Below are 23,919 nucleotides of genomic sequence, written 5' to 3'. Positions count from 1 at the left end.
AGTGAATGACAAAGAATATCAATAAAAGAGAGAATGAAAAAGCATGACAGTGCATCGGCTGATAGAAAACAGAGAGCGGGAGAGTGGGTAATGAAGCTAGGGAACAAGAGATTATTTCACAAGTGTGCTGAGAGGCTGACGCAGCACTGACCTCACAAACCTCATCCAGCCAGGCAACATGGTGCATGTGTGTGTGTGTGTGTGTGTGTGTGTGTGTGTGTGTGTGTGTGTCCATGCATCTGTGCAGAAAAGGACACTGTGGTGTGAGTCATCCAACAGTGATTGAATTAGCTGAACTTTGGCTGAACACTCACAGGGAAAAAGAGGGACAGGCAGGAAAAGCAGAATGCATTACGTTACCCCAAGAACTGGTGAGCACATCTCAGAGACAGACAGGCTGACAGTGGGAGTGTCACGAAGATTTTATTAAATGCTTTATTAAAGCTACACAAACAGACTGCACACACCCTCTTTGTAATGCGCACACAGCTCACAGACTCGCTTACAGTGACCTAATTGGCGATTTCTTCCAAAACATGTCATAAATGTGGAATATTACTTTTTTTCTTGTGGTTTTTCTTGAGGTTATATCCCCAAACGGTTGCTGGGTCAGACATGAGGGAGAAAACAGAGTGGAAAGAATGCATTAAGTCTGTTTGGGACGAGTGAGAAAGAGAAGAAAATGGTTGCTTGTTGTTTAAAAGAACGACTGACGATTTCAACAAGTATCTCAAATTTAACCAAAGGGCTCTTGAATATAAACTGCTTCGGCATATGGTGAGTGTACAGCTGGTGTAAACCCCCAGTTATTCAGAAGTAGGTCACACACGAGGGTGGTGTTTATGTACACTACAATTACATACAATTATTTACCATCTACTCTTTTCCTGTGCTGGTGTGATGTTGAGTGTGGCTTTACATTCTTCAGAACAGCAATAAATATATTTATTTATTTTTGTGCATTTTCAAATCATAATTTATCTGATCTCGTGTCTGTTTGAGCAAAAACAGAAACAAATTTTGTGTCTTTTTGAGCAAAAACAGACACAAAAATGATACCTTATAGGTCTCTAATGTTAACTTCTCGACCAGAAAAATAATCAGATATTTGTTAAAAGAGATTCACTATTATCAGCTTTAAGACCTCACTCACAGGAAAGCCTCTCTGTCACCATGGTTTTCAGATAACTGCTATATCCTGTTTAAAGTGGTGGCCCTTGGAGACCTGACAAAGAAAAAACAAGGGGCCTCACTTCTAAACCTACATACACACGTGCATACACAAGAACTGTGGGAAACCCTGGGACGATAACAGGAACATCTGTCCCAGAAATTAGACTTCAGATAGCAGCAGTGTGAGATAGAGGAGGGGGCAGTGAAGCTGTCCACTTCCAGGCAGTGACACTGAGGGAGGAAACCCCCCATTTACTGTACACACAGGAAGAGGCAACAACGTGACCTTCGGGGTCCGCGTCTGCTTCACCCGATCAGACTTTATTTACGGTAAAAGGTTGTAATCAGCACTACGGACTACATGCTGACATGTGTCCAAACAGGTCAGTTGAGAGATATATTGATGTTTTCAGCCAACCTTGTGCACATGCATAACAGAAAGTGTGTATTCAGGGTAAAGAGCTCTGTGGTTTTAAGCGGAATTTTGTGTCTTTTCTAGAGCGGTAAAGAGGGTTTTTTTAACCACTATTTGGGAGTGTCTCAGCAATGTAACTGTCCCGTTCAATCGCTCCATTTCAGTTGTGGTTTATAGGAAGTAAAGGTATGAAACTTCAACGGAAACCACTGACAGATGCAATGGCTCCACTCATCAGTTGCTTCACTAACAGGCCTGTTGCCATAGCAAAGAGGAAGTACTGTCTTCCTATAATGATAAAGGTTATAAATTTAACATTAGTTTAAATATTAGTGAAAGAGTGAAGTGTTTGGTTTTAGTTAGACAAACAGTATTTAAACAAATAGTCTATGATAACAGGTGAGGTAATGTCTGTTATATTATTTAAGATTAAGGTAATGTTTTAATTTTAACAAATACTTCCATGTGTTGGGAAATTCACTTTCTTGCCATGACTTAGATGACTAAATTGTTGTTTTTATACTTACTAAAGAAACAAGATGAAATGTGTTCATTAGTGAGCTTCAGAGAGACAGGCTAGGTGTTTCCCCGTTTTTAGTCTTTATGCTAAGCTAAGCTAAGCTAACCGGCTGGGGGCTCTATGTTTCCAAAGCACAGTTTCCAAATTATCAGACTACTCCTTTAAGAAATAGAAACAGACATGAACCAGCATTGTGAGGAAGTTTTGTAAGGCTAATGATAGATTTTTGGGTTTCTCCTAAAGTTTTTACTCTCTACACACACTCACATACACTGCGTACACATCTGTTTCCTGCGTGGTGGGAGCATTTGATTCTGGCGGTCTCTGGAGGGAGTGTCCTCTCTGTCAGAGGCGACCCTCTCATGACTCATCCTATTGTTCGGCGCAACACTCTTAGTCACCCTTCTCTTACATTATGAGAAGGTCTTGAGGAATGTTTTACTTCTCTGACTCCCCCACCTCCCACATGTTTAGATTTCAAAACCCAAACCTTGGGTCGTTTTCTGTTATTTTTGTCATTTCCAGTAAGCCTGCTCTGGCAATTATAAGCAGCAACTTAGACCTTTATGTAACAGAGACTGAACCCCTGAAATAAGCAGGGCAGTGTAAACGACCATGAAACCAGGGGGCTCAGTGAGACGGTTTAACAGAAGGGTGGTGGATAAGCAGATCTTCAGACCCTTCATCAGTAAGCAGATTACTCTCTATCACAAAGAATGCTAGGGATATCCAGTCTGCAACAATAACAGGCAGCAGACTGATCCGTTGTAATCAAAGTGAAGAATGATCAAAAGATCTTCCTGAGAGAGCTGCAAACTTCACCCTCAAGTTCCTAAAGAAAAAAACAAACATCATTTTTGAGAGACAATATATTCACAAGTCAATACAAATGTTGTGTTTGAACCCACAGAATATATTTAAATAGTGACTTACTCAAGATACCAAATATTCAGGCTGAATTTTGAAGAAATGCGTATAAAATAAAGCAAAGCACATCTGGAATATTGATAGAATGATGTATCCATATAATTCAAAGTCTTTGTTCTGCATATTTTATAAACAAGATGATGCCAAAATATCTTTATTAGAGTCTTTATTGCTTTATTAATTTTATTTATTTATTTCACCTGGGGTCAACGTGATAAAACCAAAAATAAAACACTGATAAAAAGATCTTATCATGTCCAGCAGACATAGAGCAGCATTAGCTTTCATTAGGAGTATAGACACCTTCTTGGTCTTCATATGCTCAGAGAAAACACTTTTTCAGCTGTTCATTGTTGCATTATGTTCACAGGTTTGCTAACTCTGACTTGCTGTTTGGGGCTGGATGTACTGCAGGTTTTTCAAAGCTGTGTGTGTGACTGACAGCAACAACAACTGTAGGTATGAATGTGGGTCATGAGGGCAATGAGAGTGAGCCTAAAGGTTGTGGGCCATAAAACACTTTGCTAAAGCACTTGGTAGAGCTGAAGAGAATGGCAGCTGGGTGATACCTGGCATCTGTGGGGTTTTTCTTCTTACAATTAACACTTGAAATGATGAAGGCATTTGCAAATGACAAGGTAGTACAAAATGTAAACCATACTTTGGTGTTTCATTTTTACCTCTTAATCCTAAGATTTCATTAAACTTATTTTTTTCTTTTTACAAAATAAACGAAAAGAAAAACAATGAGGAAAATCTTTAGTAAATAATAATGAGAATACATATGAAAGATTTAAATCTAAACTTGAAAAAAAAATCAGGTATATATAGATATATAGATATAAAGTACAGATGTCCCTCTAACAATTCATTTTTAATATATCATATTAAATATATTTAACTTCAAATACAACTCTGAGTCCTGCCACATCCAGAAGTACTCGGACGACACTGCCAGTGAATACCTGTGGGGTGGACATCGAGGTGGTGCCAAGTTATAAGTATCTAGGTGTATACCTGGATAATAAGTTGGACTGGTCCCTAAACACACACACTCTCTCGAGAAAAGGGGCAGAGCCGCCTCTTTTTCTTAAGGTAGCTCAGATCTCTGGACATCTGCAGTAAGATGCTGCAGATGTTTTATCAGTCTGAGGTGGTAGTGTGTTGTTTTATGCTGCAGTCTGCTGGGGAGGCAGCATCAGACACAGAGATGCAAGGCGGTTGGACAGACTGGTCTAAAGAGCTAGTTCTGTGGTTGGAGCCAGGTTGGACACACTGGAGGAGGTGGTGGAGAGATGCTCTGTCAAGATGTTCGAGGCCATCCTGAAATACCCAGATTATCTGCTACACAAAACCTTTATGGACCAAAAAAACAGCAGTGGACGGCTCCTCTCTCTCCGTTGCAGGATGGAGAGATTCAAAAGATCCTTCGCTCCTACAGCCATCAGGCTGTCTTATTCTTCAAGAGATTCTATCAGACTAACTGAATTTCCCTTCGGGGATAAATAAAGTAATTTTGATTTTGATTGATTTTGATTTGATATGTATTTTTAAGAAACAACAGACATAACGCAAATGTTTTCACAGAAAAAAAACAATTAACTTAGCACAGGCTTTAACACTTTTCAGTTAGGCTGAAATGGATAGGCTACTTGATAAAAAAAAAAAAATCAAGTAGTGTTTGAGTGCTGCTCCATCCACGCCCCGCCCTGCGCTCGAGGAGTCCCCACTCTTCAGAGAGCAGATGAAGACAGAGGAGGAGGAGCCCTTGTGTGACGTCACTCCACCCCTCCCACCCAGCTTAAATTTACATTTTCAATGGGCTCTGACTGAGTGAATGTGTGTGTGCTACAGCTATTGAGCAGTTTACAAAAGCAGAGTCTCGCAGACACACCTCAAGCCTCAAGAAGTGATCCGGAGACGCACTGATGTGGCCTGAACCACTTTGCCTTTTTAAATATTAAACAATTCGAGTTGGAGAAGTCGCGTCGGGGTTGACTTTGAGGTAGGAGTGTATGTGTGTGTCTGCTGTTTTTTTTTTCTCTTTTTTTCGTGGTTGTTTCACGAGCGCACTAACAAAAGATGCACGTTTTAACTGCCGTGTCTGCTCCCGTCGGCTGAAGCAGCAGGTTTTAGGTTTTTAAAAAAACTAGAAAGTAACGAGGAAACGACAAGACCGAGGAGAGAGAGGATGAGATTGCAAAACACAAACTCTTGTTTCATTGTCTCCTTTTGTTGCGGCGCATGACTGTAGCCGACGGGACAGTGAAGAACAAACACGTTGAGGTTGTTGTACAGCATGTACAGACTACAGTTACGTTTACTTTGTAGCACACTGATAGTATTCATGGCAGTTGATACTTTGTACCCTGGGAGAAAAATAGTAGAAGAAGAAAATCAGTGTTAATTATTTCCAGTGTGTCTGAGGTCCTGTGAGGAGATGTTATGGTTGCGTATGTTCAGGTGTGATAGTACAGTTGGCAATGTCTGGATACAGTTCGTAAAGGATACAGAATTACTCTCGGTTTTAAGACAAAATAAAATTATTAATCTATTCCAAAATCACATGTTTGTCACAGGGGCTTTATAGTCTGAACAACACAATGTTTTTTTGCTATGTTTTGTCACTATAGGTAGTAATGTAATATCAACTGTTGAAATAAGGCTTATTTGTAAGACAAACAGCATCCAAAGATACCATATTTAATTTGGATGAGCTGTATCTGAGTTAATCTTGTGAGTAAGACTGTGTGTGTAATAGCACAGCAATGACTACAGCCTTCTGTGTCAAAGCACATGGCCTCACTCAGAGCTGACACACTGGCCTGCTGTCATCAGCCACAAACAACAACTGTCATGTGAAGAGGTGCATGTGTTATATTTTTTTCGATACGGCAAGAAGTCTCTAACTGATGGGGCTTATTTGTCACAGTGTCTTATGCTTGGTTATAAAGCTTTAGAGCTGCTCTCAAACTTTAACAGGACGTTAAACAAACCGTGCTGATCCCAACTCTAGCCCATGTGTATGTTTGCTGGGTGGAGGCGGAATAGCTGCCTTGAAAATACCACTGTGCAGCTTTAACCTGTGAAGTAGTTTAACTCGGATTCATCAGATGTGCTCTAGATGAAGTGACAAAAGCAGGTGGTATGAATGAGTACCCTAAACCGTCTAGGTGCAGAGCTTTCAAGAGTGTTGGTGAGCGTGTGTGTGTTCAGGGAGGGGAAAGTTTCTTGCACATGTGTTAGTCATTTAGAGGAGAGTTTGCTAAACGATTTACATCTGTTTTCTGATCTTTGAACCCCCTTCTTCCCTCCTCTCTCTCCTGTTTCTCTTATGCTTGCTGTCTTGTGTTTCCCGTAAGGGCTGATGCTGTCACTGTGTGTGTGTGTGTGTGTGTGTGTGTGTGTGTGGTTGGTGTTACAACTGGAATGCTCTCTGGTCCATTGTTATTGCGCTCTAAGGAATTTAAATATGTGAATGAAGTGTCTAAGTTTCCATTCTATAATAGCATGTGTCCATTAGTGGTTCTTGTGCCTTTCTCAGATGTATCATTATAGAATCTGAGACCGTGTCAAGGACTCAACCTGACCTCAAGAAAAGCAAGGTATTTGGGTCAGGAATGGGTGTGTGTCCAGGAGGGGTAACTGGCAACCACATGTGTGTTGACAGTTTTATCTCCCACAGTACTGCTGGTCTGTCTGTGGGCACAAAATCTTCATTACTCAGCAGAACGTGCTGATCCTTTAGATCCACACTGCACGAGACACAGTGTTACTGTGTGTCTGTGTGAGCTTGTGTGTTTCATGACCAGGCTCAGTTACAAGACATTTTGTTTGCTATTGGTGAAAGACTACCTTGTAGCAAATGTTTTTATGTCCTCTCCCCTGTAATGAGCCATGTAAACATGGAGTGAGGTTTCAGAGGGTCTCTGTTGTAACAGTGGAGTTCTCGTGGTTTTAGCAAACATGTCTCCACTCTGTCCAGTTTCAGCCTGCAGGGATACTTTGTGCAGTGTTTTGTTCCCTTTTCCATGATTTAATATGTGACTCTTGGGCTGGATATTGCTTTTAGTCTTAAAAATGTGTCAATGCAATACTTTTCCAAGACGTTATGATGTTGAATATAATGTTTTCTTCTTAATTTAAGAACAAGACAAATACAACAGCATACAATGTTGTCTTAATACAAACGGCTTTACAAGCCAAGCCAGCACTGTACTGAATTCAAACTGTGTACAATTGGAAAAGTTATGACTCAAATCAGTTAATATCTAATCGAAGAATATGTAGACAACACCCAAGGTTTCAGTGTTTAAAAGGGTAGGTGGACCCCATCATTACTAATATATTAACTAATATACTTTTATAAAATAAAATATTAACCTTAAGAAAAATAGGGCCCTAATTAAAGAAGCTATGGCGCTTGGTCGAAAGTGGATGGTGCACTTTAGGGTGTGTCCAATTCCACTTTTTCTCATTTATTTGCGCATTTCTTAGATGTGTTTTGGTCATAATATGACTTAAACTAAGCAGTGTCATCTCCCTTTTTCACACCACAATAAGGTCAGCGGATTTGGCAGATTGGAGGAGCATGTCGTTTTTTGCCTCCTCCATCTCTTAATCATCTGTCCCATCAACAACTCCATTTGACTGCATATGAGCAAATGCACTGATAACTTAATTAATTGAGGAGGAACACTGTTGCACTTCCCTGTGTGTGTAAAAAAAACTATGAAAATGCTTTGTGGACTTATCTATGTCAGCGCATTTTACCATCTAAAAAAGTTGCAGGGAGATATCTTGGTCAATGCTGCAGTCGCTTTCTTTTGCCTCAAAATGCACCTCAACAACTCATCTGACCACCTGTTTTAAGACCAACACTGCCATGGTCGCACAAATAGGCACAAGTACATTTGCTACTTTCAACAACTGTGTTGGTCTGAAACTAGCAAGTTTTAGGTGCCATTTTACACAGCAAGTGTCATACAGCTGAGTGCTTTAAGGCTGATATCTACTAACTAAAGCAGAAGTTAAGATGTGTAGAATAAGGGTGAAACCATCTCTGCTTAACAATATCATGTGTGAAATAGGATCTGGGTGGTGTGCCACCTCGACTAAACATTTCCTGAAAGGAAAGCCTGAAGACCTGAAGAAGCATTAGATGCTAACTTTCGGCACTTGACTTAATACCCCATGCTATCAAGACTTTTCAGTTAGTACTACAGTCCTATATGAGCACAGAAATCATTAGGGGGCATATATATAATATATATATATAATATATATATATATATATATATATATATATATATATATATAATAGGCAGCAAATCTCAGATTCTTGGTGCTAGTTTCATAATCTGTTTTGACAGTTTTGACAGACCCTAGATGCTTTACAGCCCCCCTCCATGCAGGCTGAATGAATTATAATGATGCAATGAAAACACAAGTGATGCAATCACAGAATCCTACAACAGGACAAAGGATCTGTTTACACTGTGCTGTGGTTTTGTTGCCATGGTTTTAGATTATGATGTCACGATTCAGGTATTGAGTTTCCTGAGAGAGCTGGTGTGGGATGGGTGGTTGGGTTTGTGTGTATGTGTGTGTGCCTAAATTTTGTGTGTGGTTGGTAATGGTGGGTGTCACTTTCCTATGCAAGTCAGACAGTTACAGACTTGACTTGAGCAGGCTCAGGAATTAATGTTGATTTAAGATAAGACGTATAGGCGTATCAAAGGCTAAATCAGAGACGCACATACACACCTACAGAGACTCAGCTTCTCAAAGAATCCCATTGATTTTCCTTCTGTTGTGCTGGAGCTTCCATCACAATAAAGCATCATTACTGTGCTGACCACTTTGCGTAGTCTTGGAGAATGGATGACACACACAAATGCATGCACACAGACTCTAAATGCCTTCCTTGTTGCAGCTTGTTAGGTTGAAGTATAGAGAGATTTGGAGGTCTGAGCAGCATGAATTGGATTAAGCTCTTTGTAAGTCAGTATCAAGATATATGATCCTGTCTTATTAAAAACACAAACAGGAACATACGCCCACGGAAGAACAAAGCCACTTCTTTCTGATATAGCCTGAAGCCAACAGAGCTTTCTGAATGCATACAGGCTTTGGAAAGTTTCACGAGACAATGAAACCACATGATTGCCTACTATCCCAACTAAGAATATGCATGCACAGTACACACTGTGTATTTTGAGTCATGCCAAGCATAAAGCAAAAAATCAGAGAGAACAAAGAATCTTCATTTGGCCTGCCTTTGAACACCTGGTTACCTCCTTAAACATGTGTGTGCATGCACGATCAGCTTGCACCCCTGTGTGTGTGTGTCTGTCTGGCTAACTGAAGATTGTCTGGTTGCCCAAGGTAACAGTTGTTATTGGGGTTTTCTCTACTAGCATGTAAACAAAGGAGATCCTCCCAAATCCTCCCCGGTGTGCCCCCCAGCCAATGAGATTTGAGCTCCCAGCTGGGCTCAGCCAATAGATGGCGAGGAGGGGTGTGACTCTGCTCCATAAGGAAAAAGCAGCAGTAAAGCACAAAGCTTTGAATCTGGAACTGGAACAGACAGCAGAGCAATAACAAAGACTCCTCCTTTATGACTGAACGGCACTTCACACTGCTGAGCCAGACGGGAACAGGCTGTGGTTTTTTAACTATATGACTTTTACACCGCTAAGGAGACAGATATTGGATCTGCATTTATAAGGCTGTGAGGGAAGTGTATTATGGGGCACATGTTTACATCTCAGTGAGGAGGAGCCACATGAAACACGCATGTGCTCCGTCTGTAATTTGTCTTCTTAGGGTGTGTCTATGTAGCAAAACTGTCTGTGCATATGTCTCAGCCCACCTGTTCTGCCTATACATATACATACAGGACCATGTGTCAGTGTCAGCTGTGAGAGAGTATAGAGCAGCCTTTTGTATTTGACTGACAGGTGTGACCCCAAACAGTATCCCCTCAACAATCACCCTGGACATGTGTTCAGAAATTGGTTTGAGTAAGCACTTTGATTTGAACCTTTTTTAAAGAAAAGTGCACATGGCGTGCATCCATATGTTTCTGTCACTCAGAGATGTCTGTGTATGAATATCGGTCTCTGGCTATGTGTGTGCATGCACCTACATGTATATGCTGTTGTGGGCCAGGAGCAATAATCACTTTGCAAGTTCATCACATTCCCACAGCGTGACTCAAAAGTGGTGTCTGTGCCCTTTCAGTCCATCCTATTCATCCTGTAATCTACCTCAGCCCAGGGCTCACAACGTGTGGCTGCAGGACCGTGCATGAGCCACTGCAATAAATAACTTCAGTCAGTGTTGGACACAAAATGTCAGCACAGGCATGTTTCAGAGGGAGAGATCACAGATTAACATCTTCAATTTGTACTTATTTGAGTAACATGGTTTTAACAAAAGCAGAAGACAGTTACTCTTTATCCACACACATTGAGGCATTTAAACAGGCAGATCTTGATACTTGCTCGTATTGCAATCCACTCAGCCAGACATGGAAGCAGTCAATCTCGCATTAAATTCAGACAAGACCAAATGCAGCCGATGTGGTTGTTCCGCAGATGCAAGACATGAGGGATTGAAAGTAACACAGACACAGATTTGAAGAACTACAGCCACGAGACGGTCAAGCCAAAATCACAACACTGAGATTCCGATCAGACCCCAGAATCACATTAACATAGTACATATTGCTGCCAAAGTAAAAATGAATGTGCTTGGGGTTCACATTTTTAGAGAAATGGAAACAAGAACTTGCTTGTGCAAATCATGGACATGAGAAGTAGATGTGTAAAAGTTCCTCTTTGTTAGCCTTTTATCCAAAATAACAATGACTTTGGCCTTTGCGTGATGGGAGAGTTAAAACTTCCATTTTACTGCCTTAACATCATGACAAGTTAGACAAGCTGATTGTAATAGAAAATATAACTGTACAATAACAACATATCACCTGACAGTCTTTTTTTTTTTGATGGCTTAAATTGCTTGAACTTCTTATATTAAAATAAAACTATAAAATGGTGACAGCGTTTCTAGATAATCGCAAAAAAAAAAGCAAAGTTATTTATGCTGTATAAACGCCAACGCCATCTGCAATGAGCTAATATCTGGCCGGAGGTTTTACCAGTCTAGGTCTACTAGAAAAAAAGTTAATGAAATTACTCAAACTGCAAGTGAAGAAAAAAAAAAGGTTTTCACAGTAAACACTGGGTGACCAGAGAGATGAGAGCTAAAGAAGTTAGGAGGAGTGTTGCAGTAATTCAAGTTTTTGTATGAATATTACTCTTGGCTGCTGGGCGTAGTAATGTCTTTGGGTGTTTACTTTTCATCATGACAGTCTATACAGCTGCCCAACACTCCCTTAATGACACCAGGGCTTTAAGAATCCACACGCACACATACAGTACTGCCTATCTAAAGCCTAGCAGCTCACGCCTCCCTCACATGATGCGCTGCATGTTTTATTATCCTTTCATTGTGTGGGTGTTTGTGCATGGGTGCGCATCTGTGCTTTATGAACCCTAAAACCCTGATTGTAAATTCCCATACCCCGCGTCTCCCTAGTGACATCATCGTATTGTGGGAGCAGGGTGGGTGCTTCTTGGAGGTCAGTACACGATGAGGCCCCAGAATTCCCCAGCTCCTCTTCTCTTCTGCTCGAGACCTCCACTCCAAGGCAGGAAATACAAAACAGATCTCAACCCCCAAAACTCCCAAGCATACTTTTGAGGAACCGTTTCCCTCTTGCATCAGTCTTTCTCCCTCTTTGACCAATTTCTGTAAATGTTATCTGTATTTGTAGTCTAAATATATCAGAATAAAGATCACATCACTTTTCATTTCACCCTGTCACCTTCTATAGTCTTGTAGAAACTAAAAAAAATCTATTTCCTCAAACTATTAACAGTAATAGCAAGACTTGAACTTTGCGCTTGCGTTCTGCACGGGCAGAAACATGTTCTTGGTGTTCATGTCCTGTCTTATCTTACTGGCTGCTTTTGTCTTTGGCATGCACTGCCAGTTCAGTTTTTCCTGAGGGAAACCCACACATCATTTTGCTTACACATACAGCACTAGACTGAAAACAAATGCTGTGGGTATGTGGGCTTTTCTTTTAGTTGATACTGACTTAGAATGCGTTTGTAGGTGCCTGTGAAATGTATTTTTGTACTGTTTGATAAGGTGCTCTGGAAATGTGTGCACATGTACGTCACCGCGCTGCCCACCATGATTTATGTGTCGTCACAGGGGAGGCTTGTAAATGAGCACGTACGTATAAGGGGCCTGTCCGGGAAATGAGCTCATTGTCACAACTATAGGGCCCCCAACTCTCCGCTTCTCTTTCACTTTCTCTGTCACTTTCCCTCTCTACACACCCCTGCTCTCCCTCCCCATCCCCCCACAGCTGTCAGTTAAAAGCTCATCTATCTGTGTGTTTTAATTAGGGCCTCCCCTATTTGTGGCTGAATGGCTGCTTCATTAACAGACAGGCTAGGAGATGCACACTCAGATCTGTCCAGCTTGTAACATGCAGTGAGGGGGGAAAAGGATGTGTGTGTTTGTGAGAGAGAGAGAGAGAAAGAACGGGGTGTGGGGGGTTGCTTTAGGGGTATTGATGACGCAATTTCCCCTGAGGGGTGGACCTCCCATCTGTGAGTGGAATAGACAGGATCTGGCCAAAACAAGAGTGAACAAGAGGAACTATATGGGACAAGAGGGAGACATAGAAACAAGATAGCGGATGGTAAATTACGTTTCTAGAAAATGTTGCATATTATTTTTGATCTGATTCAAAGTCGGCTGATCTTGTTTTTCCTTCACATAGCATGATTTAGAATATATGCAGATTATTTTTGACATTTCAGCTCTCCAAAACTGAAGCTAATATTAAGAAAATGGGCCGTAACTGGGGGTTACATAAGTCTAGTTTTGTGTTTATTCTCAGGGCATTGCACTTTAAGCATCTTAAAAAATGACTAGACTTTGTCTCTGTTCCCTTTTTCATGTTAGATGTTAGTGTCTATGATCAGCGTTTATCAAACCGGATGCTTAAATGCTGATCAATCCTTTTGCATAAGCATGACCCCTGTGTACCTTTGTGCAGGATACTGTGGAAAACAAATCCTGGCTGGCTGATGATGGAGTGGGTGTGGTCAGCCATGTGTTCACAACCAATGACAGTTTATGGCCCAACCCCAGTCTGTGCAGAGCTGTGGATGGTTTGTGCCTGTATCCTGGAGGAGGACAGGAGGGGTCAGATGGTGAAGCAGGCCACCAGCTGCTCTCCTTGCCTTCTTTTTCTCTGTCTTTCAAGCAGAAAGAAGACCACTGGTGACTTTTGAGATGTTATTTCTTTATTTTTGTTATAGACCTTCTACTTCTCTTCCATGTCAGTAACAATCTACGTCTTGTAACTGTTCCACTTCCCTGCAATGTTCACAGTATTACTTATCTGCTTTTCCAGCAGTTAAACGACAAAGAAGCGCTGGTAATAGCCAATTTAGGTTCTCCGACCCAATCCCCCATCATTAGTCTTTCTGCCCATCTGTGCTCTTTACTGTTGGGTTAGACAAGGAAGAATGCTTTTCATGCATAGATTTTTTTAGGAAATTATTTATTTGTGCAAATGTAAAGGACGTCCAGTATCCACTATCTTTTGGCTCTGTTTTTGGGTCTCCAAAACTTCTGAGAAATACTACATATCTAGCTGCTAATTGTAGCTACTAAATGCTCCACTATCTTTAGCAGCATGGTGGTGACTGTGTCTGTCTTTTGCTTTTTGGAGGGTTGGAAGCATAAAGTTTATCTAGGATTTTTCCACTGAAAATAGTCATAACAACTCAGAAACTTGGCGAAGTTAAGCTCACCTGTTTCGTTTCCTTTTTGTTGTCATGCAGATACTGGAAACAGCTATCAACCTACTGTTTAAACACTCAGCAATAAAAGAGCAATAAAAATACAACACATTGTAGCATCCACGTTGTTTTCACATGACAACTTAAAGCTCATCAACACACTAAAGTCGGAACAATAACTTCCAGTCTTGAAAATGGGACAATCCGAGGAGCATGTAAATGCACCATTGATCTCGGCGGAGGTTTGCAATCTCTGAGTGCCATTCTAGTTTTCATCACTAGGAACAACACCTTTCACATTACACATCGTCATTTATCTATTTTTGTTACTTTGAGTCAGTTTTTTTGTTTGTCGAAGTTTCTTCAGCAATGCCCTTTAGAAGGTTTAAGTATTAGTTGGCAGCAGCTCCTTCCTGCTCTTGAATGCTGTGTCACCGAATGCAACGTGGGTGATGGCAGGTCTCCATGGCGACTTGGAGAAGATGACAGTTGAGGGGGGAAATTGAGAAATGAGTGTATTATGAATGCAAGTCTTTGTGCGTGCTCATATAGCAGAGCAGGCTGCGGTGATGCAATCAATTGGCACAGTGCAGGCACTCTTATCCTTCACTTATCATTCTATCAGCTCTAATGCAACCTGCCACTGCGGGGTACACTTTCACAGTCCAATGCTACTGCAAACACCTTTATCAAACCCATTTATCCAATTACTGCCTCTCTAAGAAAAAGATACCAAACACACTTTTTCTTTTCAGATTTATACAAAAGTCTGTTAAATTATATGTGTATGGTTTCAGCCTCTATGTGCTAGTTTTCTTTGCTCCTTTTAGCATTTTTCTTCCGTGATTGATCAGATATTTCCTGTAGCTGGCTGATTTTCAAAAATGTGACATTTCACTATGAGATCACAGTCATACGATCATGAGGATGACAGGAAGAAACTGAAGTAAACAGAGGAAAGCTGTCTTTGATTCGCCAACTCCCTCTTCTCCTATCCTAGAATCTCCTCTGACCCAGATTTTCTCTTTTTTTTCCATTATTTCACCAACTTCTTCTCATTTTATCCCTTAATGCTTGGGCATTTTGAATCATCAAAATGCTGAACCCTGTCTTATGGACATCTTAGTAATTCAGGTCTTTTGGCCTATTATCTAAGAGTGTGTGTGTTTGGCTGTTGTCTGAGCTGTAAGGGTGTGTTTCCAAAACCAATAAACAAACTGTTTTAATGGGATTCCTGGAATGGCAGGAAGTGTTGTCCCGAGTACAGAGTACCGTTAATCCTAACACTGGCTTGCTTGGAGGGGTTGCTTCTATAGTACACGTTTGTTTTACGATTTTACAGATGCCAAGCATAGACTGCACCAAGGAAGTCCTCTTTTATAGCGTAGCTTCCCGGTCTGAAAAGTGAAGCCAATGTGGATGTGCCTTAAGCCCGCATTCTTTCTAATGGCCAGCAGGGGGCAACTCAATTGTCTGCAAAAAAGTGTATGAGAAAAATAACCATAGTTCTCACTTGATGTATTACGTCACTAGTTTGAAGGCTTCTTCAATGCAGCATGATATTCATTTTGTAAATTATGGTCTGATTTTGAGTCTCCAAAAAAACAACAAGATGGCAACAGCCAAAAACCGAGATGGTGAAGGCCAAAATGCCACAAATCAGTGGGTGACATAGGCCTACAGTCTACAGTATGTCACAGGATATGCAGTCTACTGTATGTGTTGCTGTAGCAAAATACTGTTCTAAAACCACAAACGCATAGCAACACCCATAGAAGGACAGATCTTGAGCACAACTATGCATGAAATGTGGGTCTTTATCTCACCAATACTCAAACCTGTTGACTCAGTTATCTCTCTAGGTGTTGGACTTTTAACTGATAGTGAAACCTGTTGTCTTTATAGCTTTTGAGTAAGAACAGAAGGGACATTAAACATAGTATTCAGAACTACCAGTGATAAAGCAGAATTTAAGAGGCTCCAGGGCTCCAATTTGGGGTTACAGGCTCCTTTTGAACTCCCTATGTCACTTCCCCTCTCCCTTGGGGCACAGAGGAAGTAGGAGCAGATGTGTTAAGCTAACGGACACTTTGACAACACTGCCAGTCTGTAAGTTCCTCTACCCCCTACTACAGGCATTAACACAAACCTCCTTTGATGTACACAGCACGTGTGTGCTCACATGCAGCCCCTGATTACAGCCACAAGCTGTTCTGCCCACCTCTGCCATCTCACATGCACAAACAGTGTCACCATGTTCTGTCTGTGTCACAAAATGCATGTACATGAAAACATTATAGCCAGTGATGGAGTTAATTGATGAGAATACAATAAAATCTGGTAAAATCTCCTTATTTTAATACATAAATTCATGATTTTTTCTTTACAAACTTGTGTTCATTAAGATGATGATTTTATGAATTTACTGTTGACATATTACGTTTTTTCTTGACCACATTAGTTTAGTAAATGCAAGTTTTAATCTGGGATTAGAAGGGATTACCCATATCTACAACTGGAGATCACAACCAACTGGAAAAAGCAGTATTTGCATTTGTCAACATACTCCACTATGTCCATCAAGCATATTTATTATGTGGTATTCCTCCTTCTTTGTTCTGCGGTGTGCAGCCACAAACCATGTTTATCTTAGGCTTCTTTGTTATGTAACTGACATGGTTTAGTTTGTGGATTGCAAGAAGAATACCGACCTCAAGTGGTGTCTTTAAGTCATTGCACCAACCTCCTGTTTGTATGTTTTGATTCTGAGGACACACTCCCCCACCTCTGTGTCTACCACGTGCAGGAAAATGCATCTTTGGTACCACTGATGAATGTGATTGGCCCGCTCAGGCTCTAAAAACATCACACCATGTTTCTGTCTCTTAGTTGCAGAGCAAGAGAGAGAGTCACGCACAGGCTTTTGAGAACTGAACGTGATTGTTTATAAATCTGAGTCATTCCTCAGACTGTGTGAGAAGAAATGCGAGTGACTTTGTCATCTAATATCAACACATTTTGTCTAATATTAAACATATTTACTGCCATTTTATAAGACTTCTTGATGCCAAGTCTATATGGGACAATTTTACCAACAGGATAGAAATACCACAAAGCTCCATACAGTGACAAGTGAGAATATGTATTAATCATCAGTGACAAATGTTTAAGAATTGGTTATAAACACTTCTTCGCTTAAAGATGTACATTGAAAGTGAGTGGGAGGGAGTAGGTGAGGGAGGGAGCAGAGAGAGAGAGCGAGAGAGATAGTGTGTGTGTGAGCGTGGCTATAAAACAGACTTTGAAATCCAACCAGCTCAGTTGCAGACAGCTGTGGTAGGACAAAGCATCTCTCCCGTGTGAGGCTCTGCAACATACTGATAAACAGGACAGCGAGTTTCAATAGCTTTTACTGGGAAATACATTAAAGTAGCAGAGATGGCAACAATGTTCAGATACCCCGTCTTTCCTCATCTGCAGGGTGAGTTAAGCCAAGATTTAATTTTGCGTGTGTGTTTTTTAACGGGAGATAAAAGTGATGTACATGGTGTTTTGTTCTTTCATGTGCTAAAATGTCTTTTTAGTCAAATATTATTCTGTTCTTAATTCATCTGATTAGTTCCGAACTTTTATCTCATGATGCGTTCATTCCCGATTGTTCAGTATTTGTACATGGAGCATGTGAGCCATCAGTCAAATGCAAGTACAATTGTTTGACCTACCGAAGCAGACTGGGGAAGAGTGGCACTTAGCTGCCATAGAAGTAACTTACTGTGGTGTTATTGGATCTACTCTCTGATTAACAATGATCAAACTTGCATCTGCATCCCTGTTATTTATTTGCTTTTTAATGGACTGATAGCCCTTTGGTCAGGAGATAGATTTCCATGAGCATGAGCTGGTTTAATTTCTAAAAACAGAAAAAATACTGTGTGTACAATACTTGTGAAGTATACAAATGGAAAAGGTTTTTTATGTTTCAAGACAGTGTACCCACATTTAGGGGTCATGTATAGGAATCACATTGATTTTTTTGATGTCATGGAAAATAGAGGACCGAACCCTTGGGTTAATAATCTATGAGCAACTTCTGAAATCTTTACATAACTGTGCCTGAAAGCTATTGTCAGTACTGATCTGACTCCTGTCTTCATTATATAGCATATGGCTTCAGACAGGAATAAAATGTTCCTCTTCACTCATCGTGAACAATTATGTAATTCCAGCACGGACACATTCTATCACTATAGAGATGATTCAAAACCTCTTAGCTTGTGCCAGAGGATTGGGCAGACGCTCATATCACAGTTTGAAAGGAGAAATAATAGATCCCTGGGAAAATGTTCAAGTCTGTGCTGTCTTTGCAGACCAGATTTGAACATTTCTGTTACCACTGCATTGTTATAAGTCATACAGTCGGAAGTATGAAAACTTTGATACTTTTCTGTTTACTTAATAAGTTAATTATATATTGGATATTATGGAAAGTACCTACGATTACATTTCAACCCAAGGCTATAATATATTTAGTTAATACTATTAACATTATACAAATGTGTTGGTGTGTGTTCAGCACTGTGTGCAAGTTGTTGATAAAAATGACTTCATTGGATAAGAAATCCTACTTTGTAGGAGCATATATTTGTACTTTGTATGACTTTTTTTCTTTTAATGAAGTAGTTTTTTTTTTTAAATTGTAGGGGTTTTTTTTAATCAAAGTTTAAAATCCTGGTATCATGACAACCTTATATTGTTGCGTCTGAACCAATGTAATAGTGACAAATTGGTTAAATGAAAGTCTGTTTCATTTGCTTATGTCGATTCAGATCCGTGTGACCCTGGTCTGTCGCTGTCACCAGGGAGGAGTGTCATGGCGGAGCCCGACTATCTGGATGGAGACTGTGATGAGCTCATCAAACCCAAGAAGCTGATCAACCCGGTCAAGAACTCCCGTAACCACCAAGACCTGCACCGAGAGCTGCTCATGAACCAGAAGAGGTCAGGAGATAGAAAAATACACCTTCAATGCCTTTTGCCTTTTCTTTATGTGATTTCTCATAAACACACGGGGAACATCCCTAGGTTACTAAGGAAGGTATTCATATTTATACAATTAGCAGACCAGAGAAGTGTTAAATGTTAAGCCTATGAATGGAGATAATGGTTTATTAATTTACTGAGTGATGTTGATGTCCAATAGTTTCTGGATCGTCATCATCTCCTTATTTGTTTATGACAACAGTATCAAGTTTGCCATCATCCAAAACTGGTTTGGCAGGGGAAAACAATGCACTGTCCAGAGTCAGGCTAATTTGGTTTTCTAATGCAGGCTGAGTTAATACAGTAACCCTGCTACTTTCATGTTATTGGTCTGATAGTATCCATGCACACTGTTCTGACGCTTCTCCAGTGTAGATAGATAGATAGATAGATATACTTTATTTATCCCAAGCTGGGAAATTACAGTGTAGCAGCAGCATTACACACAGAGACAATGACAACAAAATTAAGTAAAAAGAACAACCTAGGCATACTTCAAGCAATAGAATATAAAAATACAATAAAAATACAATAAAATATAAAGTGTCTAAAGAAGGAGTAGAATAGAATTCCAGTGCAGAATAAATATGAATATACAGTATAAAAACTGTCACTGGACTTAACTTCGCTGGCCCCCCCAACCTCCAGCAGCAATATTATGTAAAGCTCAGGGTATAAAACTTTCATAGCAAGCTATTATATAAAACCCCAAGTGCATTAGTGTGTCAAAAATTGATTATGTAAAGGTCACACAGATATACTGCACAGGATTAACCTGGCTGCTGATATTAACACTGGATCATACATCAGAGGATTTAATGCAGTCTGTTTAAGAGCATCCGTGCCTCAGTGTGAATATGCATGCAAGCCGGGGCCTGTGATCATCCTTTTGACACTAAATGTGTGTATTTTCTCTCACCAAACAGTAGCGGCAGCTTTGTGCCTGAGCTATAAATAGCTACATAAACACACATGCTGTTGACAGCTGTTACATCACAGTAGCAATGCTCTGTCCTGAACAGGTCAAAGAGTGAGGTGCTTTTGTAGCGATGGGGCCAGGGGCATTAATGAATAATGGGGGCCAGGAGGGGGCAGGATGTAGAAGAAATGTAATAAAAAATATGAGGAAAAAAAAATGCAAATGCTGCAGAACATTGTTTGTATTCGTCTAGACGGAGAATGTCCTGGAGTATCAGTAGAAGTCTGTGAGATAATTCTAGTGGGCTTTTGGGGGGATATACTTGTTATGATTGGGCTTTCTATCGTGTACTGAAAGTATAGAAAGCTTGGCTGCATAGTGGATTAGTCACGGTGATGAGAGTGGGGAGGGTGGGGTGGGTGGATGGATGCATGGATGGATGGATTGGCTGCATGAAGAGGAGGAAAAAAAATGTGTTATGTAATCAAGATTACAAAACAGTCTCTAGCTGTGGGCCTTTTTCTGCCGTTGCTACCTTCGCTGTGGTGACTCTTCCCACACACACACACACACACACATAGGCACATGCATATGCACATGCACAAACACACAGGCACATGCATGTGCACACATACACTTACATGCATACAAAGGAATTTCAGAACTTCAGCCACCAAGACTAGTGAAGCGTTTTAGCAGATGGAGGTATTGATGTGTGAACACACATTCTTCCTAGTCTGCTAGAGGGTGTGCCCTCATGGAAGGGGGTCATGGATAGGAGGGTCAGTGATTATGTAAACACTGCCAACAGTGAAAGGAGAGAGCAGTAAGCATCTTTATAGCCAGTCTTATTGCTTACAGAGACCTTGACCCTACTCCCTTTCCGCACGTGGTGTTCAAAAGCAGCCCGACCCGACCTCGTCTTTTACCCTCTGCCCTGTTACAGTAAAGTGCTGTCATAAGACCCTCACTGTGACAAAATCACGGTATTTAACTGCAGCAGAGACTTGAGATAAAGTAATGCCTTGTTGTAAATCAACTCCCACTCCTTCTTGGAACACCGTGGGCTCGGTTATGCAATCTTCAGGATTTAATAATGCATTTAATTAAGACCCTGTTGTTGCTGAGCTGCAGTCAGGTGTTTTCTTTGAGGAGTAGATGCAGCCTGTGCTGAGTCATACTTTTAATGGCGAAGGAGAAATTAGCAACCACGAGAAGAGTAAAGTAATCAGTATAATATGTTTTTTGTAATTGAATTAATCAATTAATCAAGGGCAGGGAGGATTTACTTTTTTACCAATGGATAACCTCTGTCCCATATTGCTCTGTATTTTTTTTTCTGTTGTATGGCACTTTATCGTGTCTCCCTAATCCTTTTTAGGCTTTGTTGTTTATTGGCTTCTGCCTTTCTTAGATGATTCCAACTCATCTCTTTTCCCCTCTGTCTTAAGTAACCCTTCTCCCAAACCTCATCCTCAGCCCCCACCGTTCTCTTTCGTAATTTGGAAGAGTTTGGAGTATTACATAACATTTAGTATTTTTGTTCTTCTTCACCCGACACACTCACACTTTACCAAGATGTCCCTTTTTGAATGTTACTGCACAAACCCAGGCAGTTGTCTAACAATGTGCCTTGTGCAGAAAAATTCTCTTTAATTTCTTTCATATTTTCTCTTCATTTTCTGTTTGAAAAAAAAAAGAGAAGTCAATACTGGATCTACCAAATAGAGCTTTAATGTGAGGGATATGTCCGCTCGTTTAAGATATGGGTTGATATATTAGGGTTGTTTTTGGTACTTAAGAAGAGAAAGAAAATGAGAGAAGGCCCTTGGTTTCAAGCCTCTTTTCCAATATCAGTTTGATTGCCAGCTACCAGCACATGCACAGAAATGTGGAACAATCTGTGATTGGGCTCAAAATCAAAACTTTCCTGAAACACGGCTGACATGTTTAATCCAGAACATCTAATACAGATCTGCACGTCAAACTAGAATGAGGTCACGGTCATCATCTGTTATGTATGAATTTGAAAGCTTATCTCCCTCAGAGTGGTGCTCTGTAGTGTCATCAGAGGTTGGCCATTAAGCTTTAACATGCTGTTTCACTGATTCCGCACACAGGGGTCTGGCACCTCAGAACAAACCAGAGCTCCAGAAGGTTCTGGAGAAGAGAAAGAGGGAGCAAGTTCTCAAGGCTCAGAAGGAGGAGCAGGAAGCCCACAAGAAGAGGAGCGACCTGGAAGTAGAGCTCATGAAAAGACAACAGAAACTAGAGCAGGTAAATGATTCAAAGCATAAACTGTCACTTTAGCACTTAGATGGACCTTAGTAGCTGAAACAAGGCTGTGCTTAGATGCTATCAGCAGATAATCACCTGTATAACCTTGCCAACATTTGTGTCCCTGCAGTTGGAACTGGAGCAACAGAAAATTGATGAGGAACAGGAAAACACCCCCGAGTTTGTGAAGATGAAGAGCAACCTGCGCAGGACCAAGCAGGAGACCGATGGGGAGGAAAGGACCACCTAAAAACCAGCAGGGGTGTCTATGTCTGGCTGATTGTGCGCGTGTTTGTGGGCACGGAGACGTCAGGAGTGTGTGTACAAAAGAGAGAGAGTGTTGTCTTTGGTGCATGGTGGTGAACTTCCTGGCTTTCCCAACATAGCTGTTCCTTTACCGCAGTGAGGAGAGAGACTTTACAGACTAAAGACCCCCCTCTGTCTGCCTGCCACGGACCGCCAGTACTCACCTCTGCTCACCTCTGCTCCTCGCACCCATGCAGCAGCACACAGCACCCCCTGCAGGAGGGACCTAACACAGACATGTTACATGTTCAACGCCTTTCAAAGAGGGCGAGCAAGCTTCCAATGAGCTCTGATGGAGAAAACAACCAAACACACACACACACAGGAGTTTTCATCCCCTCCGTTTTCACTCCTCTCTCCACAGCAAGCTGTCGTTTCTCTTTACTGTTATCAATGTTGTTATCGTTGTTGTTGTTTTTTTGTTCTCATCTTCAGAATCAAATAAGGAAAAGTGGACACTGGATGGACTCTTGAAGCTGTGTAATGTAAAAGCCAAACAAATGTGCTTTTGTTATTTATGTTTGTAGCTTTTAGCCCAGGTATAGGGGAGGACACTTTTTAGTCGTTCTTGTATTTTAGTTTGTTTTACAGCATAGTTTTTGAAGCCAGAACAGGACAAAGGGAGTGTATGGTTGTGTGAAACACTCAACGTTTGCTTTTTTTTTCATTTTTTTTTTAATTCCAAACATGCCATTTCCTCAGCTAATGCAATTTTGAGCAATAGTAGAACTCCCAGGCATGAGAGTGACCTTTTCTTTATATATTCTGTTGTTTTGTATGAATAAAAGTGTTACTTAATAAATAAATAATTTAAGTTTTTGTTAGGGTGGTCAATAACGATAAGCCTTGAGCCCTGTCTGATCAGTCTTTGTGTGTTTTTATGAACAAAGGAAAGTATACACGTCAGCCACCTGTCACAAAACGATACAACTGATCACTGCAGTATTTTGTCTTTATTTACAAAGGAGCCATCCATGTGCAGACAGATAATTTATATAAGTGAATCTGAATTAAAATGGCTGTTATCTGCAGTTTATCCAGCCAAAGTACCCGTTAACATAACTTTCCAAAATGGTTACACAATTTGAGAAACTATGCTAACTTTGGCTGTTAAAGTGCACATGTACTGGTTATTTATATGCCACATAACATTTTGGGTCTAAAAGTTTGATCTATGGGTCTCCAAGAGATGATAGCTATTATTGTGATGGGAAGAAACACATTTCTAACAGAATAACCCTGTGTTCTCCAGAATCTTCTTTTAAATAAACATAATTTTAACACGTTCCATTTATTTTTCTTTATTTTTTGTGTGCTACTGGAGTCTGCGGATCTGTTATCTGTAATAGTCCTTATTTTTCTAGATTAGAACATGATGCAAAAGTTACAGTGAAGCAGTACGACTGACTAAAGCACACAGTTCTAATAATTAATCTGAAGAGGCAGA

The 23,919-nt window shown here is 40.6% G+C and overlaps 1 protein-coding gene across 2 annotated transcripts; it reads left to right on the top strand.

Moving 5' to 3' along the window:
- The first annotated feature begins 4,885 nt into the window (after positions 1–4,885).
- Positions 4,886–23,760, top strand: fam107b (family with sequence similarity 107 member B). 2 transcript variants are annotated; one of them, XM_059335125.1, is made up of 4 exons: positions 4,886–5,040; positions 18,757–18,928; positions 22,010–22,166; positions 22,297–23,760. In XM_059335125.1, the coding sequence occupies exons 2-4, from the start codon at positions 18,801–18,803 to the stop codon at positions 22,414–22,416; spliced, it is 405 nt and encodes a 134-aa protein (XP_059191108.1). In that variant the 5' UTR covers positions 4,886–5,040; positions 18,757–18,800; the 3' UTR covers positions 22,417–23,760. The 2 variants fall into 2 exon arrangements, with proteins under 2 accessions (XP_059191108.1, XP_059191107.1); XM_059335124.1 differs by lacking the exon at positions 4,886–5,040 and adding an exon at positions 17,239–17,411.
- Positions 23,761–23,919: the final 159 nt, after the last annotated feature.

The sequence above is a fragment of the Centropristis striata genome, chromosome 6 (assembly GCF_030273125.1).
Source record: "Centropristis striata isolate RG_2023a ecotype Rhode Island chromosome 6, C.striata_1.0, whole genome shotgun sequence".
NCBI classification, from domain to species: Eukaryota; Metazoa; Chordata; class Actinopteri; order Perciformes; family Serranidae; genus Centropristis; species Centropristis striata.
This window is presented reverse-complemented; position numbering and strand designations above follow the sequence as displayed.